This window comes from Mirounga angustirostris, unplaced genomic scaffold, assembly GCF_029215605.1.
Source record: "Mirounga angustirostris isolate CCGP_5_RB_7025 unplaced genomic scaffold, mMirAng1.0.hap1 SCAF_9, whole genome shotgun sequence".
Taxonomy (NCBI): Eukaryota; Metazoa; Chordata; class Mammalia; order Carnivora; family Phocidae; genus Mirounga; species Mirounga angustirostris.
Genome location: NW_026991717.1, coordinates 55,738,456 through 55,756,269, shown reverse-complemented (window position 1 = coordinate 55,756,269; position 17,814 = coordinate 55,738,456). Strand labels below are relative to the sequence as shown.

General features: G+C 41.3%; 1 protein-coding gene across 1 annotated transcript in view; it reads right to left on the bottom strand.

The window, feature by feature from the left end:
• Window positions 1-17,814, bottom strand: part of FBN1 (fibrillin 1) — a 229,046-nt gene that overhangs the window by 27,714 nt on the left and 183,518 nt on the right. Inside the window, exons 43-49 of the mRNA XM_045900130.2 lie at window positions 15,233-15,358; window positions 12,208-12,330; window positions 8,417-8,542; window positions 6,300-6,416; window positions 5,335-5,463; window positions 4,545-4,664; window positions 2,038-2,163 (exon numbers count right to left, since the gene is read on the bottom strand). Coding sequence (XP_045756086.1) covers window positions 2,038-2,163; window positions 4,545-4,664; window positions 5,335-5,463; window positions 6,300-6,416; window positions 8,417-8,542; window positions 12,208-12,330; window positions 15,233-15,358 — 867 coding nt within the window. The remainder of the gene's footprint in view (window positions 1-2,037; window positions 2,164-4,544; window positions 4,665-5,334; window positions 5,464-6,299; window positions 6,417-8,416; window positions 8,543-12,207; window positions 12,331-15,232; window positions 15,359-17,814) is intronic.

Genomic DNA, 17,814 nt, shown 5'->3' with positions numbered 1-17,814 from the left:
AGGTGCCTTGCAATGGGAAAGAGAGCTGTGCTTGCCCACACACTTGAACTAGGACTCACTAGGATGCCTGTTTACCAGTCCATCTGCAAAGAGCCCTTAATGACCTTTGAAATTTCATCAGAACTACAAAAGTCACTTTCCCTGCTTGCATTCCTCAATTCTGGCTCTGCCTCTTGGAGCTGAGCATGTGGCAAGGCTGCTCACAGCTGGGCTGATTCTTCCTGCAGCGTTAGCTTGCTCTGTGACAGGCCAGTGCAAATTGAATTAATAGCCTATGAGTTTCCTCTGGTCTGCCACATCGGCAGATTCACACCTGGTTTCTCACTGCTTTCTTTCCAAACCTGGGCCAAGCCAAAGGCACACAAAAACAAGGGAGTAGGACTTAGAATTTATCTGGCTTGGTCTGTACCATAACAGAGTATCTGCTTGAATCAAGTATCACCCCACCCACAAGCCTGAAATCCACGTGGGCTTCTGACAGTGACCTATGAGATCAGACCAAGCAGAGAATTCTCAACTCCCCTTTCACACTTCTAAATATTGAGTAACAAAAGGACCAGTTGAAAGGAAGGCAAAAAGTTAATCAATAGAATAACAAGAGTCTATGAACAACTCAGAAACCAACAAAGCTTTTTACCTATTCAATATGATTGGTTGGGCAGGTATTATTACAGTTTGAAATGGGGGGTGGGATGGGAGGGATGGGGTGACTGGGTGATAGACACTGGGGAGGGTATGTGCTCTGGTAAGCACTGTGAATTGTGCAAGACTGTTGAATCTCAGAACTGTACCTCTGAAACAAATAATGCAATATATGTTAAGAAAAAAAAAGAAGAAGAAGAAGGTAGCGGGAGGGGAAGAATGAAGTGGGGGAAATTGGAGGGGTAGATGAACCATGAGGGATGATGGACTCTGAAAAACAAACTGAGGGTTCTAGAGGGGAGGGGGTGGGAGGATGGGTTAGCCTGGTGGTGGGTTTTGAGGAGGGCACATTCTGCATGGAGCACTGGGTGTTATGCACAAACAATGAATCATGGAACACTTCATCTAAAACTAATGATGTAATGTATGGGGATTAACATAAGAATAAAAATAAATAAATAAATAAATAAATAAAAATAAAATGAGGAAATTGAACTTCCAAAGGATCCAATGATTTGCCCTAGGCTACAGATGGCAGATCTGAGACCCCAAACCCAATTTTTGGAATCTGAAATGATATCCATTGTCTTTTATTTAGTAATACAGTACCAAACCAAACCAAGACAAAATAACCAAGAAAAAAAAAACCTGAACAAGAAAATGACAAACAACAGAACACAGAGGTAGAGGGGAGAAATATGTGTGTCTGTGTGGGGTTTTTTGTTCTAAATTCATTAAGCTAGTATGTATAAATGGATAGACACACACCATTGCATTGTTTACTAAAATCTAAACAGTTTTCTGGGATATAATATATTGTGTTAGGCTTAAGTTCAGGCTTTTTTTTTTTTAAGTTCACAAGTATTAGTCCTGAAAACAGACTATGTCCCAGCAAGAGTCCAGGTCAGTTCAAATTTATTTTTCTGTTTTCTTAGAAAATTTGTCATGTAAGGGATGGGCACTATATCCTGGAAGCATATGGATTAACCTGTCTTTTTCTGACCGAGAGTCTAGATTTTGGCCCACATTTGTACCGAGTTACTTCTTCAGAGGCAGAGACCATGGAGCTGAACTGTCCCCAGGCTTTGCAGGAGTCAGTGGCTCATGGCTGACCCCGCACTGACTGACCTATCAGCATCTGTGTTCTTAGGGGGAGAGATAGGTTTAAGTGCCAGGGCAGTTGTTATACAAGCAACCAGAACTTGATGGATGAGTTTTCAACCTTAAAAGTAAAAATGAACTTTCTGACATACGGCAATCATTAGACGTCTGGGTGAACGAAAACTCTCCATCTTCTCTTTCACAAAGAATCAAAGCTTTGCCATGTTTAAGAAAATGAAACCACAACAAATAAACACAGAGTAATGGAAGTCTAAAGCCTTCAAAGGCACTTACCTTGGCACCTTCTCCCAGTGGAGGACAAGGAGAACCCATCCGGACACAGACAGTTGAAGCTGCCTGCAGTGTTACTGCATGTGCCCAAGGCACAGATTTCTGGCTCTTCCACACACTCATCAATATCTAAAAGAATTACATGTGTCAAAATCAAAACACAATGGAGACACCATCAAATACTGAATGCAAAGTGTGGAAGTACAGAGTGCAACTGAGTTTCAAAACCCTCCCAATAATGAAGATTTTTCCTGGGTCATTATGCTGTCAGTGGACTTCTAAGCTCTGATATCTTTTTAAAAAGTAATCTTGAAAATTCTTGTTGTAAAAAGGGAATCCCCAAGTGCCTTCTAAGGGATACAATGAGAAACATCTCTTACCTAGACTCAGGTGCCTGGCTAATTAGAAAAGGTAATTTTCTACCACCCTAAGCTAGGAAAGAAACAAGAAACTCCAGGGTCTGACTTCACCACTGCATAGGAAGCAGAAGCTTGAAATTTTAATTGTGTTGACAATAAGTTAGTAAGAGATCCAGGTCTTTGAAACAAAAATTTATTCCCCTCCATCCATCTGCAGTGCTTTCCCCAACACCCTGTGCTATAGCCCTAAAACTATGAATTTTACAAGAATAATAACACCTATGAAAATAACCTTGTGCAGTGTAAACTAAAGATATCACAGAAGATGGGGTTCCTTCCTAACTCTCATTTGCAGGTTAGTTTTTCTCAAGACACAAAAATGTCTTTCTTGTAGAAGCTAGTTTTTCTTTCATCATATAGATAATAGGAATTTGATACACTTATAATTGTGATGTTTCCTTTAGCATATTAATATACATTAACCCTAGGAAGGGCTGATTAAAGATGGTCTACACTGAAGTTTGAATGGCTTGGGTAACCATATGCCCTAGTTTTCCTAGGAGAGTCCTAGCTTATGCTTATTGTCCCGGCCTTGTTATTAATAGCGTCCTCCTTAAAACTGTCTTGGTTTGATCAATAAATACATGATCACCCTATATATGGGAAAAGTATGGCACTCTTTCCAACAGACTTATCTATCTTTTCCTCTGATTTTCAGCAGGAATTTGTAGTAAAAAACAGTTAAGTCTTGATTCTGAGCCATGTTATTTTTATGGAAATACCTTTTTTTCCCCAACAAAACATGTATCTCTTATATCATGGGGCTCTTTATTTTTGCATTTGTGCAAAGGGTTCTACCTACATCAAGATGTATTCATATTATATGAGTTCCCTCCAACAAGGTTCAACTAAGAGGAAGTTAGGAAATTAATTCCATTATCTTGACAATATTGTAAATACCACACAATAGGTATGTGCAACTCAAAGTGATTATCTTCCTGTTTAGGGCAAAACCAGTCTCTTCATCACTCTTATGTTATTACAGTGCCTTTATAATTGCATCATGTTGCTTGTGGTGTATTAACGCATCTGAGCTGCTGCTGATGACTGAATGACTCCATTCCCACATGCCCTCCTCTCCCACATCCAAACTTTTCTTAAGAGAAAGGCCAACTTTTGTAAAAATGCTCAAGTATTTCTTTTCGTTGTTGTTTTTGTCATTGTCGTTAGGATTCTTTCTCTTATGGTAGAAATTAACCTATAGGTGATGACTTCATAAGGATATTGACAAGGATGGCGGAATGGGCACATTATTCAGTATTCGGGAAGTCATTTTTCTGTCTATACATTTCCATTCTGTTCATCTTAGGGGAATTCTGCATTACTCATGGAGTAAATAAGGCTGATCTTTAGTAAAAGTAAAATAACACTTACAATAATTTGCATGTAGGCCTAATTTTGATAAACTGTTTCCATTTAGAATATTATCACTTGACTATGATTTAAATTGGATATATAATAAAATTTCCCCATGGTATTAAAAGTGGAGAAAATTCTTACTCATTATGGGTTAGATACAGACCTATTTAAACGTGGGAGCATGGACTAGGTGACTTCTTAAAAATCCTTTCAGCCTAGTTATTTATGAAGTTCTGGCAATTAATGTCCTTCATTTAGTTCAATGACATATGTATTGAGGCACGCAGTACTATGAAATTTGCTAAGAATTTATTTGTGTAACACATTTTCACTGCTCTATGAGTCAAACAACATAGACAAATTATACAGCCACATTCGTCGAACCTCGAATGTGGTCACTTAAAGATTTTAGCTGGAATCAGGAAGCTATTTGTAGTTGCAACCTATTGGCACTTAAAAATATGTAATCCAGGATTTTTTACAAGTTGCATAAAAGCACATTGGAAAAGAGTCAGGGCCATATGACCACCCATATGCACAGAGCAAAACAGTGTCATCAGATATTAGCGTGAGAATTGGATGTTCTTGTCTCATCATCTGAGTGCGAGAACATAAGTCAGACCCTCTGCTCTTGGATTTGTTTCTGATAAAAAAACACCAGCACACCATCATAAAAACTGACTTGGAGAATGCCAATGCAGTAACGAACACTGACAGTCCTCCCACTCTTACCTTCACACTTGTCATTCTGTAGACTGTATCCAGGGGGACAAATGCATCTGTAGGACCCGTCCAAGTTTTGACAGGTGCCTGGTGCACATTTTCCAGGTTCTAGAAGACATTCGTTGACATCTGCAAAGAAAAGGGAAAAAGAAAGAAGAGGTTCCCGTTGGCATGATTTCCATCAAGCAATTAAAATTTCAAGAAACTGGAATCAAATCAAAGAAATACATAAAACTACCATGGAGAAAAATTAACGACTCAATAAAAAGAAGCTCTATCAGCTTTCAGAAGTGTGCAGTAGACCAACCATGTTTTATGTGACCTGTCACAAATTAAGTATTTCCAGGAAAGTGTAGCATGTGAAAAGTCAGTGGGAATGCAGATTTTTGTGCGCACCCAAAGACTGTATAAGAGCTTCCCACAAAGCTATTTTAAAGAAAAAAAATATAAGAAAGCAAATCACAATTGCTTATGGGACAATTTAAGTTTCTGTTAAATTTAACAGTTTAACTGTTCCTGCAAATGCAATAACTTAATTTTAAAACATAACAGAGAAATGTGTCCTCTCTCTCTCTCTCTCTCTCTCTCTCACACACACACACACACACGCACGCACGCATGCACACATACAGTCTACAGGTAGGATTAGTGAAATTCTCCTCGGATTTTTTCCCCTCGAGGCTTCTGAAGGAAGCATGGTGATAGGGCCTGCAGGATCCTTTCATCTCTGGGAGCATTCTTCGGATGGTACATGGAGGGTACATATAAAAATTACAGTTGCTAATGAGGCCACGCTTACCCACACAGGTCCTGCCATCTGGAGCCACCTCATAGCCCTCATTGCATCGACACTGGAAGGACCCCACTGTGTTGATGCATTGGCCATTTCTGCAAAGGTTCCCATTGCCAGTTGCACATTCATCAACATCTGCCAAAAAAATATCCTTTGATATATTCCAAAGAAAATGTCAAAATTCCAGCAATGAACAAAAGCTTTAAAGGGAGAAATACTTCTTCTAAGTTTCAGTGGACTTTGCTGGCACAGCCAAGCATTAAAAATTCCCATAAAGATCTAGTTTCTAACAATACACCTGGCTTTCCTCGCCTATCAAAACCTAACAAGATTACACTATTCTATTAATTAGAGATTGATAATTTATATTAGAACTTTATATGAGTTTCACTTTGATCTTCCTTTATGCTTCATTTTTAAAAGCTAAAACTGAATTCCTAATACACAGTACAGCTGAGGGTATTAAGTATTCTTGTAATTAGAAGTATATACAATTAGCCTCTAGCATGATATACAATTTGGAACATTAATCTCACTTATAAATAACATAGCAGGTTTTATAGGGAGGATTTTATAGATTCAATAATTGACTTCTTTCAAGCAAGGGTCTAGTGAAACATTGAGACAAGTAGGTCCACATAATTCCTGAATTATGAAATTTCCATACAAAAAATCACTTTTGTATGTTTTAAGACGTCACTGTTTCAATTTATTTAAAAATGTATTGAATTCACAGCCCGGTACATATAAAAATTATAGCTGCTAATGAGGCATTTTAATAAAAGTCATGGCTGTAGTTAGTCTATTTGACATTTACTTAGGACATTATATTTGACAACTCCTTTAACTAAGTGTTATGCATTAGAGGGCATGTATTTAAGAAAACCGGCCGGCACCCCGGAGAGGCTGCTAATTGCACAGAGCGCACAGGAAGCGGCCTTCCTCCGGCGCCCGCCGGTTTGCAGACGTACCTATGCAGTCGTTGTTGTGGGAAAGGATGAAGCCGTGGTTGCAGCGGCAGTTGAAGGACCCAATGGTGTTGCGGCAAGTTCCATTCCCACAGGCGTCTCGCTCACACTCATTTATGTCTAGTAGGAACAACGGGCACAGAGAAGCATGGCCGTTAACAGAGGAAGAGGTGAGTGGCTACCTGGGGGTGAAGGGCATTGTGGGGTTCACGATGCGTCAGGTGCAGGCTAAGAACATCTTGATCAGTGGCAGCTCCCCGTGAGCCATCAGCACGAGCCGAGGATCTAAACCCTGGGAATAAACCATTTCCTTGGTTGGCATGTGGAAGGAGGCAAGCTAAGGACATGAGAACTGGACAAGAATTATTTTACTCTATTGACTTCTAGAATTCTCCACCCTTGCCACTTTTCTCAAATATTTTCACTTGGAAATGGAAAATTCTGTGCGCCTCTGGGTCTTGATTTGCTGCCACCTTTGGCAAACTTCAGCCTTTAAGATTCTCACTCCAATTTACCAAAAAGCAGTGAGTCACCTAATATTACCCAGACATCAGCAACAAAATAAATCAGGTTTCTAACTCACCTGATATTTTCGACATCCCTTCCTTCTTCCCAGTCCACCCCTAAAAGCCCATGACTAGTCCCACTACTGGTGACTTATCTCACCCTTCCAAACTATGCCAAGTGATGGCACTTAATGGGGCTCTCCTGATACACCCTTGCATTATTATTTGTCTTTTTATTGGTCTATGACTTTTCTCTTTGACTATTTTATAAAGCTATTTTGGCATCTTTTTTGTCTTTGCACTGCACCACAGCAACTTGCAACTTTCTTATACAGCAGGTTACATTATATCAAGGAGGAAATAAAAAATTAAAATGAAAGAAAGTTGATCCTGCTGGTTAGCGGGAGGGAGTGAGGCAGAACGAGGAGGGCGAGGGCACAGGCAGGGAGATTCTGGGAGTGGAAGACAACACCTCAGGTTAGCCAAATGCAGTGTTCAGAGTTAGGATTTCCTTTCATTTCAAACTTGGGACATGAAGACGAGTTATCTGGGATCCTAAACCAGAAAGCTCTTGCTGACCCCAAAGTAATCCGATGTGTGTGTGTCTGTGGCTGCAGGACTGCACTCGGATGAGTCACGCTGCCAGCAATCAACAGCTGCTGTCTGATTCGTTTTTAGCCAAGCTAGTGAAATTCTTCCGTAGGGCAGGCTCCTTGGTAGAGGGTTCCAGACAATCAAGATGGAAGAGGAAAAAAGACTGTTAGTGCAGGGTGCCACTGCTCTGCCAGGGTAAGCTTCCCAGGAACAAGCAGGGCTCATGATACTCCTTTAATTTAAAACCGGTTATCTGTTCTGAAGAAGACAAAACTTTATAAGAAGGTGCCCTAATGGGTGAACCCAATTACAGCGAAAGCTAAGCTGTTAAAACATAAGATTCTATTGATTCTTCTTTTTTCCAGCTGTGAAACTGAATCATGTTCAGGGAGTGCCCGGAAAACTTAATGGATGGTGATTGAAAGTAGAAAAAGGAAGGAGGAAAAGAGAGAACATGATTGATTAATATTTGGAATTTATTCTAAATCAGCATCCTGATTTAGTACTGAAAGCAAGGGGGAAGAGATTTAAAATCTTGAGCTCTCTTCCCATAGAAACAATGTGTTTTGTTTTGTTTTGTTTTGCCTTTGTGGGATCTATAAGTTTGCCTTTGAGGATCTGGTACAAACTATAGACGCTTCTCAAAAAATGCTCATATTCAAACACTCAAAAGCTGCACTCTATTCCAGTAAGGCAAACCCACACAGATTTCATAAAATAATAGCCTATTAACATTAATAAAAAATACTTTTTGTCTTAATATTTTTCTCAGTTTTTCCCTTAGTCAGAAGTTTTTCTGACCTCGCAGCCAAATGAGTATCAAGGAAGAGGTTTATTATGTTCAGATTGCCAAAGATTAAATACCAAAGCATGTTAATGCTACAGGCCTGCTTGTGTTTTTATTTTACAAACAGCAAAACTAATACTGGAGGCTTAGTATTAACTTTTCTATGTATTCAGATGCAAATGAATTTTTCAACAGGCTATCAATTAAAAATAAAACGATAATCACACACTCACCCAGACACATGGTTTGATCAGCATTTGTTTTAAAACCAGTGTGGCAAAGGCAATAAAAACTTCCAACTGTGTCAATACACTGTCCATGGCTGCAAATATTGGGGATTTCTTGACATTCATTGCGATCTGTGGATAAAAAGTATCGTTAAGTATCTTAGGTAGAGTTTAGGAGACAAAATTGCATTACATAACTTACTTCTAGGTATCATGCTCAGGATTGATCCTAGCTCTAAACCAAGCCAGTAGAACAGACACTGGCATTATATTTATTTTTATCTCAAAATTAGTTAAAACTTACTCTCATTTACTGGGCACATTCAGAGTATGTTAATAATTCATGAAGGGATGGGAAAAATGTTCTGAAAGGTGAGAAAATTTAGAATGGGGAAGAAGAGTCCAAACTGGGAGATAATCCGTTTGATTATGTGCCTCAGCAATATCACAGACTGTGGAATGAGTTAAGTATTTTGTCTAGTCAAGTTCTGCTGCCTCAAGTCATGGACCCTTCGTGGCTTCCTTTGGAAATTTGTATCAGCATCAAACAAATCCCACTGCTAAGATAGGTTTTCCTGATGGACAACCCACACTGTCCCTTGTTCAAGTTTCACTTCATTGTTCTGTCTTACTCCTACAACTTTTTGTTCCATCTTCATGTGTACACATGGCTCCTTTTAGCCCTTGACAATCCTAATGATGTTTCTTTTTATTCATATTCATTCAGAGGAAAGCCCTGTCATCTTGCCTCTGCCAGTCTTTAGGCTCTAAATTATATTTATCATCAACTGAATCTCTGTTGCTCTCCTGAAATCTGATTATCTGAGGGGAAGAATTTATTAGGTGAATCTATGAATGGTATAACCACATGCCTACTTAATGCCTCTAATTTAATTTTTTAAAGCTCTCAAGACTCTACGCTTAGGACATGTGTCATCCGAAGAGCACTGTATCATCCTGGTTTTCCAACTGTCATAAAAGAGAGCCAACAGCAGAATGCCAACTTGAGTGTAGATTCTGTAAAGCACAGCAATTACCCTGCTTCCGTCTGAATCATCCAAACTTGCTGTTGACTTGTCTTGTCTACTGAGCAGACAGCAACTGGGAATGGGCACTTTTTGTGCCCAGAGCAGTTGTGCTCATGCCTGAAGAGATCTGCCCTCTATTTCATGTGCTCAGGCTGCCATTTTTATGACTACCTCCTTCCAATATACAGAACATTAGACTTGATGAATCACCATACAATTGAAAAGTCTCAAGTGAGCTTGAATATATCATCTTAATGGAGAAATTGGGATACAGCAGCTTAGGAGCTATCTAGAAGTGCTTGTTAACCTAACAAATTATGATCATTCCCATTGGAGAAAATGGATTTAAAATGAGCAAACTGGATAGGCAGAAGAAATTTAGTTCCATTGCTAAGCTCTATAAAAGGAGCTGATTTTGAGGAAGGGTGTCTCAGAGCCTACCAGAGTTGGACCGAACCTTGGGTGCCCTCAGGGAGTACTGGATCTCCAAGTATGCAAGGGACTAGGTCTGTCTTCTCTCTGGGGCCCACGGGAAACAGAGTGCACTACGGATCTTCTTAGAGAAGGAATTAGGAAAATTCTAATTAGGAATTTTCTTTCCCACAGTGCCATTTCATGTTGGTTTTAAGAAAAGGAAACATGGAGCACTTAGAGGTTCTAATGGTAAAATAGAAAGTTACAATTTTAGAGAACTTAATTGTGAAGTTCACTTTGTCTGGAGACCAGAAAACTAGGTTTCTACAAGCACCAGGGTTTGAGCTCCCAGGAAATGATGTCTGAGGCAGAGATAGGAGGTTTAAACACGGTTTCGGGGGGAAAAAAACACAGCAGACAGAGATCATGAGGAAGTGGCAGGGAAGGGCATGTCTCTTGCCTTTAGTTGGGCAGGACATTTCAGAAGGGGGCTACATTTGCTCTAAATATACAGCTCCTCAAGTCGGACTAAACTCCTGGGCTTAGATACCTACTCCTTCTCTCAACAATGTGGGTAATATGGCCAGCTGTGATTTGGGGTTTGAAATGATGTACTTATGAATTCAAATAAAAATCTAATGATGGAAAGGAAATTTTGGTTCTTTTCATCTTAAACACAGGGCAAGAGGGGTATTTTTGCAGTGTGCTTGAAAAAATGTCATGCATAGGATAGCATTTGAAGACATTTTAACATATTTTAAAAGACATAAATGAAGATAATTCCAGAGTGAAGTCCTCTGCCCTAGAGGCTGAATAATTGCAAAACTCAAGTACATTCCCTTTCTTCCGAGGATTCCAATGAATGAGGGAAAGTGAGTTTGGCTACAAACAACACTCACTCACTCACAGTACTTATCCCTGGTTAGTGCTGGATGAGTTTTATTTGTGCTGATGTTCTACAAGAAAATATGGCAGGGCTTAAGCTTCAACAGGCCCTAGTTGGACGTGTTGTCTTGATGTATAAATAGCTCGTCCCACTTCTCACCTGAGCGTGAAATGGTGTGAAATGACACGTTCTGTATTACCAGTAATTCCTTATTTTGATTGGAATTATTCTGCCCAGTTTCAAAGAAATATAAATTAAAGAGCAAAATGCAGGGAAGTGGTATAAATGCCAAGTTACACTAGGGTATTGTGACTCATATCAGAGACGTCCCCACTTTTCCTGTCCTGTTTTTTTAATACATGGATAACAACTGCTTTGTTGACAAAATGCTAAACACTTGCACATGTTCCTTTAAACCCAACAAAACAAGCCTTGATTCTCAAAGTGAGTTTTTGTTCTGCTATTACACCCTCTTCCCACCAAGGTCTAATAAAACAATGCAAAATACCCTACAGAGAACAGTACACTTCCTACCACTTAATCACTGGTAGGCAAGGAAATCCAAGGAAAATCTGACCACGTTCCCTTGTGTTGTTTCATTCACAAATGCATAAAATATCCAGGAAACTCCTTGGGAAATGAACCATAGCAAAATAACACATTCTTCCTGACCGCCATGCTAAATATACAATGATTTATAATTACTCAAAAACTCACATGAAAATCATTCTGAGGTGTAATTTTGTTTCTGGGCTGAAACACCGGTGTTTTAATTTTGGTGCACTGGCTAGAAGATGCCATCAGATACTTAAAACTTTACCATCCATTTGAGCTAACTCATCCTTCTTATTTCTACCACATCCATGACAAAAGTGAACAATGAAATAATCTATCCTCTAGGGGAAAGTTTCTCATTTTACTGTAGGTGACTTATAGCTAATAAAAGGCTGTTAATGTTTGCTGCCCTCAGTTCTGTTAGATGTTTAGGAGCAAAAGTGGTGCTGTTGGTCCTTTTTGCTTAGTTTATGCAGGTTACTCTTGCTCAGGAGAGGCTCACTGTCTAGAATTGGGGTGTGAGGCTGGAAAGGTGACAACTTCCTGCCCTAAGGGGAATTATGTAAAAGGAAATAAAACAGTATTTGGCCCTGAATACTGGTCAGGGGACTGTGTGTGTGTGCACGTGTGTGCATGTGTGTGTATTTGTGGGAAGGGGTGTTTGCAGCAGGGCAGGAGATTGGCAAATATGAAATCTATGTAGGCCGAGGATATATTTCTTGTTTTAAAAACATTGCCTCTGTGTTTAGACATTTCAACAATTTTCTTTTTGCTAGTCTAGCTACTGGAACTCAGCAGTCCAAACCATAACTCACGTACTCTTCAACCTGACCTTCTCAAAAATAGCCAGGTACGGGAAGCAGGATGAAGCCCGGCCACTGGCGGGCCCAGGCAGCCGGCAGGGGGCCACTCACCATTGCACTGGCCGGTGGAGGTGAAGCGGTAGCCGGGCTTGCAGTCACAGCGGAAGCTGCCCGCCGTGTTGATGCACTCGGCATTTCGCTGGCACACAGGGCCGTTCTGACACTCGTCGATATCTCCAAGCAGAAGAGAATGTCATTAGGAGGAGAACAGAATGGGGGGTCGAGGTGACGAAGCCTCTCACAGAAAACGGATTTCTACTTTTCTTATTTTGATCAGTTCTATTGAACAGACAAGGGAACACTAGAGACTTATTTTCTAGTTTTCCTGCTTTGCTAATATTTTTCATAAATGTGAGTACTTGGTTTATGACCACATATGGAGTCTAATAATGCTATGTCTAAAAAAAAAAAAGTCATGAAACTCAGCTGCTAGGATCAGGACTTAGCATGGTCTAGACTAAATATCCTAGGAAATATCACATTTTGCTCAAAGACCCCAGGTTTATGATTCTATCAGGTCACTTTCATCCAGAAGGTTCTAGGTTCTGTAAGCAAGGCATCTCAAGATTTCGTGCACATATGAGTCACTTGGGATCTTGCTGAAAGGCGGATTCTGATTCAGTGTGTCTGGGGAATGGCTTGAGATGCTACATTTCCAATAAGCCTGCAAGTGATGCTGGTGCTGCTGATCCACAGGCAGTGTGTTGAACTACAGGGCTGTAAAGGCTCCTGCTTAAATTACTGCCACATGGCAGTCAAATCGAGGAAACTTAATACGAGGGGCCGCACATAAAACTACTGAGAACAATCCAACTCTCACTATCAAAGAAAAGAATAAATGGGCATTGTGTGCTTCAGAGCTTTGACTATACTCAGGGGGTTATTTGCCTATCTTTTCTTTTCTTTTCTTTTCTTTTCTTTTCTTTTCTTTTCTTTCTTTTCTTTTCTTTTCAACCAGGTAGCTAAGGTAGTTCAAATTCATGGCATTGTGCAAGTTACTGCATAGTCCAGGCTATGCCAGGGGCACAATACATGTTTCCTGCCCCTGCTCCCATGAAACTATCTAACCCGGGCTAAGTTAGGAAACAGAATAGCCTAGAACACAGGCGGAAGCCGGCTCTTACCACCAGTACTGGGGTTTTACAAAGTGGGCTCAGCCAAAGAAGTTCCCACAAGGGGGCGGCAAATACAGCAACTGATGCCTCACAGGTGTATGCTTTTGTGGCGGGAAACCTCAGGACGACTGTTCGTCAGTGGGGGGGTTCTGGCTAATGTGGGGTGGGGTGTGCCTCTCTGGGCAACAGTAGAAGTATGCCTGCCTTGGGTTACAGTGGACCCAAGACCAGCACCACCTCACTGAGCAGGTCTGCCCTGGTCTTACGAGCATACAGAAACATAGAGGTAGCCAGTCTGTGGAGAAGCCAAATGGTATCACAGACAAGCATTTCTATGGAGGATCAGATGACTTGCTTGGGATTATATGCATAGTTGGGGAGAATGGATGCATGGATGTTCCCTAACTCCCTTCTGGAATCCATTCTAATTTCAGTGTTACTGAGGTGTGTATGAAATCGACCTTTGTTTTCTGATTCTGAGAGCTAAGAGTGTGCTGGGAAGTGGTTGACCCTGGATGAAACATTCACCCTGTTGACGTATATCCTGTGAAATGGAACCCAAAAGCTGGAATGTTTTGTAATCTCAATATCCACTGACTGTTACCTTGACAGCAAAGTGCCTTATGTTGGTACAACTGAGGGTTTTCAATCTCAGGTGGATAGCAAGGGCTAGGTTGACTTGGCAGTCATGGGGAGCCATGCCTATAGGTTTGGGATCTCTAAATGGAAGAGAACAACAGAGGCCCCAGGAAGGGGGCAGGCATCCTAGGCAGGTATGAAAGAGGGAAGACTGGCTATGAGGAAGACAGCCAATGTTAGATTATCTGCTCATCTGCTGTGGGCTCCTTTCTTTTCTGCTGCATCACGCTTCCTCTCCTGCTTCCTCTCCAGACACCTGATCCTTGATGGCCTTCCAAAGCACAGGGGCCAGGGCAAAGGCCTGAGATGACTATTTCCTGAGGAAGGCTCTAAATGGCTCTCACCCCATTCCCTGCCCCCACCAACCACAGCAGGCAGAATCAGGGACTTGCACCCACTTGGCCACAGTAACTGAAAGCCTGGTGAGGCTGGAGAATTTAACAAGCATGTGCTGAGGACCATAACTTTACTCATGGGCTGTGAGTTTGTCCCTAGTTTAGGGGAAAAAAAAAAAAGGTTTTTTAACATTAAAATGTTGACATATGTGCTCTAACACATGCTATAAGGGGTAATAACCCTCTCTGACATGAACAAAAACTCTGCAAGAGGCCCAAAGTTTAAGTATTAAATAGACAATTATTCCAGCTATCCGAGGGCACATGGTATATTTAATAACCAGTAATGTCCCTTTTACTAAAATGTAAAAGTACACTATCTTCCCCAGATGTAGGAAAAATATGAAGTGCTGTGAGGAATGCACAGAATCACAGTACATCCACATGGCAAGGGGAGGTAATTTGAAAATGAAAAAAGGACCACTTGCACACAGGCCAACATTCTTCATATAAAATCGAATTTGCTGTTCTTGCCATTTGGAATTCTCTCATGCATTTGGAATATTTGCATTAACCTTGTTTTCACTTGGGAATAGCACAGGCTCCGAGTGGAAGAGAGCACTAATTTTGAGATTCAAGTAAAGATGACCGCCCACCACCCATGCTCACTTTCAAGCAGTGTGAAACAAAAGCAATCTGTGTGACACACCCAGGAACTCAAGGCTTTCTTATATCAGCTGGGAAATCTAATCCATTGTGTGTCGGGGAGGGGGGTTGGGCAGGGCTGGGGAATGTTCGCCCGCTTTTTCCACTGGGAGTTAGGGGAATTTTTTGCATGAAAAAATGATGCTCCGCATGGTGCCCTACACTACTGTTAGAGCTTGATGGATTTCTGAAATTCCAATGTTGTGAAATTGGCCAAGTCTATGTGGGCAAGTAGCTCGCCAGTTGGCTCATTTCTGGACATGATATAGTAACATCACTTACCTTCACAAACCAACAACTTGTCATTATAGAAGAAACCCACTGGACATTCACATCTGAAGCTGCCAACCATGTTGATACACACTCCATTTTCACAGACCCCTGGGATCTCCCGGCATTCGTCAATATCTGGAAGCAGAGCAGCCCCACATGAGTGATGCCGTGGTGCATGATCTCTGTGCAGGGTAAATGGGCGCTGAAAGCCAGCAGCTTCTAACTCAGTGTTTACATAAGGTCCAAAACCAAAACAGAGAAAGTGCATGGGTGTTCGGGTGGGGGGGGGGGTGTTAAGGTAGTGGTGATGGAAATGGGGGATGTCAATCAATATCAAATCAAAATAATAAACTGCTTTTCAGACACTCTGTCAAGATTTAGTACCTGGATGTAGTGTCTGTCTTTTTGGTTTTGTTTCAGAACATCAGCTTTGTCCAGGTAGGGGCCATCTTGGTACCCACTGGGCACTATGTACCAGATGAGTAGAATAATGGGACTTTTGAGAATAAGTGGCCTCTCTGCCCAAAGTGTGTGGTGGGGTTTGGCTAGCATGGGAAAGGAGAGCTGGTGAAGCACAGAGGAGCCCATGGTCATAGACGACTTGGATCTTTCAAATTCCCCTTCAACACCCCCTTCCTCCTCTACGTGGCTTTGAGAAGTGGGTAAGTTAGGTCTGAGAGTGTAAGCTGGGCCCATGGTGACTGTGGGGGCCAGCACTGAGGAAGGACTGTTCTGTTGCCACAGATTGTGGCTTCCGAAGGCCAGAGGCTGGGGCTGGCTGTGACACCACGGTTTTACCGGTCCCTAGCATGCCACTGGAGTCCATTAAAATGTGGTAAATTAAGAACCAGTATCTGGAAGTTGGATTGGTGAGCAGTAAAACCAGACCAAAGTAGGAATGACAGCAGAGCCAGAACACAGGCGGCTTTTAAAGCAGGGCTGGCCCACTGATGAGGAGGACTTGTGGGCAGGTCTCACCTCCTCACGGGCGTGGTGGTCCACTCTGTCTGACCTGCTCTCAGCTCCCAGCCACTCAGTGTCTTTGAGGATTATAGTAGTAGGAGTGTTAACAGGGTCTCACTTGCTGTATATCTGGCCTATTTCTCAGCATTCATCCTGGATTTACTCACTGAATCATCACAACCACTCTAAGAGATGGTCCCCAGGTACTGTGACTACTACCATCACTGTGCAGATGATGGAACTGGGGCCAAGCCAGCGGATGGAACTTGCCAGAGATTACACAGCTAAGAAGAGGCAGAGTCAGGATCTGGTACCAGGAATCTGCCCTCAGGCTTCTCCACATCACAGTTTCACAAAACCATAATTGAATTACTTGTTATCCTGGAGGACCCCACCACCACCCCTTGCTGGAGTTTCGCAAAACACTTCAGAAGCTGGGAGGGGATGTAAAGCCCCGGTCTTCCCAATCCACCAGGTATCTGTTACCAGGCTGTTGAGGTAGTTCCATTGACATATTATAGTCAGGAGCCTCTGCAAGGATGTCTGTTTGCCTGAGTCATCAGAAGACGGCCACATTGTACGTGGAGCCTACAAGAGCTATCACATTCCAGAATAATCATACTCTAAAGCCAGCCTGCTTTGAAGGAGAAATTTGACAGACCACAGGCTTATTTTAGACCCTTTTCTGAAGGGTTTGATTTTGTTTGAAGGCAAACTGATCTCTTTAATAGAAAAAACAGCTTAGTGTATATTCTTATTTTGAATACAGGTGATTATGTTTTTGGATTTTTCACACATTTGTCATTCATGTTCTTAAGAGGTTATGCAAAGTAACATCACAACTGTGTGCTATCAGCAAACAAACAAACAAAAATTCAGATGACATTCTTTTAGTTCAAACATGAAACATTATATTCACATTCATTTATTTTAAATATAAGTGATGTATTATCAAGTTTAACAATAACAGACTGGGTCAAATTTCTAGCCATTGTTGGGCATGAAAAAGCAAAAGGATATATTAAAAACTGTATTTTCTTTTCCTGTCTGGATTTCATTTGAACTTCAACTTGGAGAAGTTTATATTTTAAGACAAGATTAATAAACTTGCTATAGTTTTAACCCCATACGAAATGGGTTCTATATGCCAATAATCTTAAGACCTTTCAGAAGGAGAGTATAAAGCTCAAATAAAACAAAGTTTCTCAGTCATCTAAATATTTTGTCACGGTGGAATTTGGTAACAATAAGTATATTGCTAACTATCACATTTCCAGCTTTCAAGAGCTTGAGGCAAAGCAAGCTGTGAGTCAGGACTGGATTTGGGTCCCAGCTCTGTTATTAATTAGCTAGGTGACCTCGGCTGAGTCCCTTACCCTCTCTGGGCCTCTGTCCCCTCAGCTGTAAAGCAATGCATTTGGAATACATGATGTCTGAGACGTCTCCAGCTTGACTGGTGGATGATGTTGATGCTGTTTCTCGAATATTTGCCTGCTGCCAACCTTGGAGGGCAGGCCTTGCTGGGGGACATGCCTGGTCTGTCCATGGAGAACCCTTACTATTAAAGACCACTTATCTTTGGATCAGAGATTCAAGGGAGATGAAAAGATCTGTTTTGGGAAAGGGAA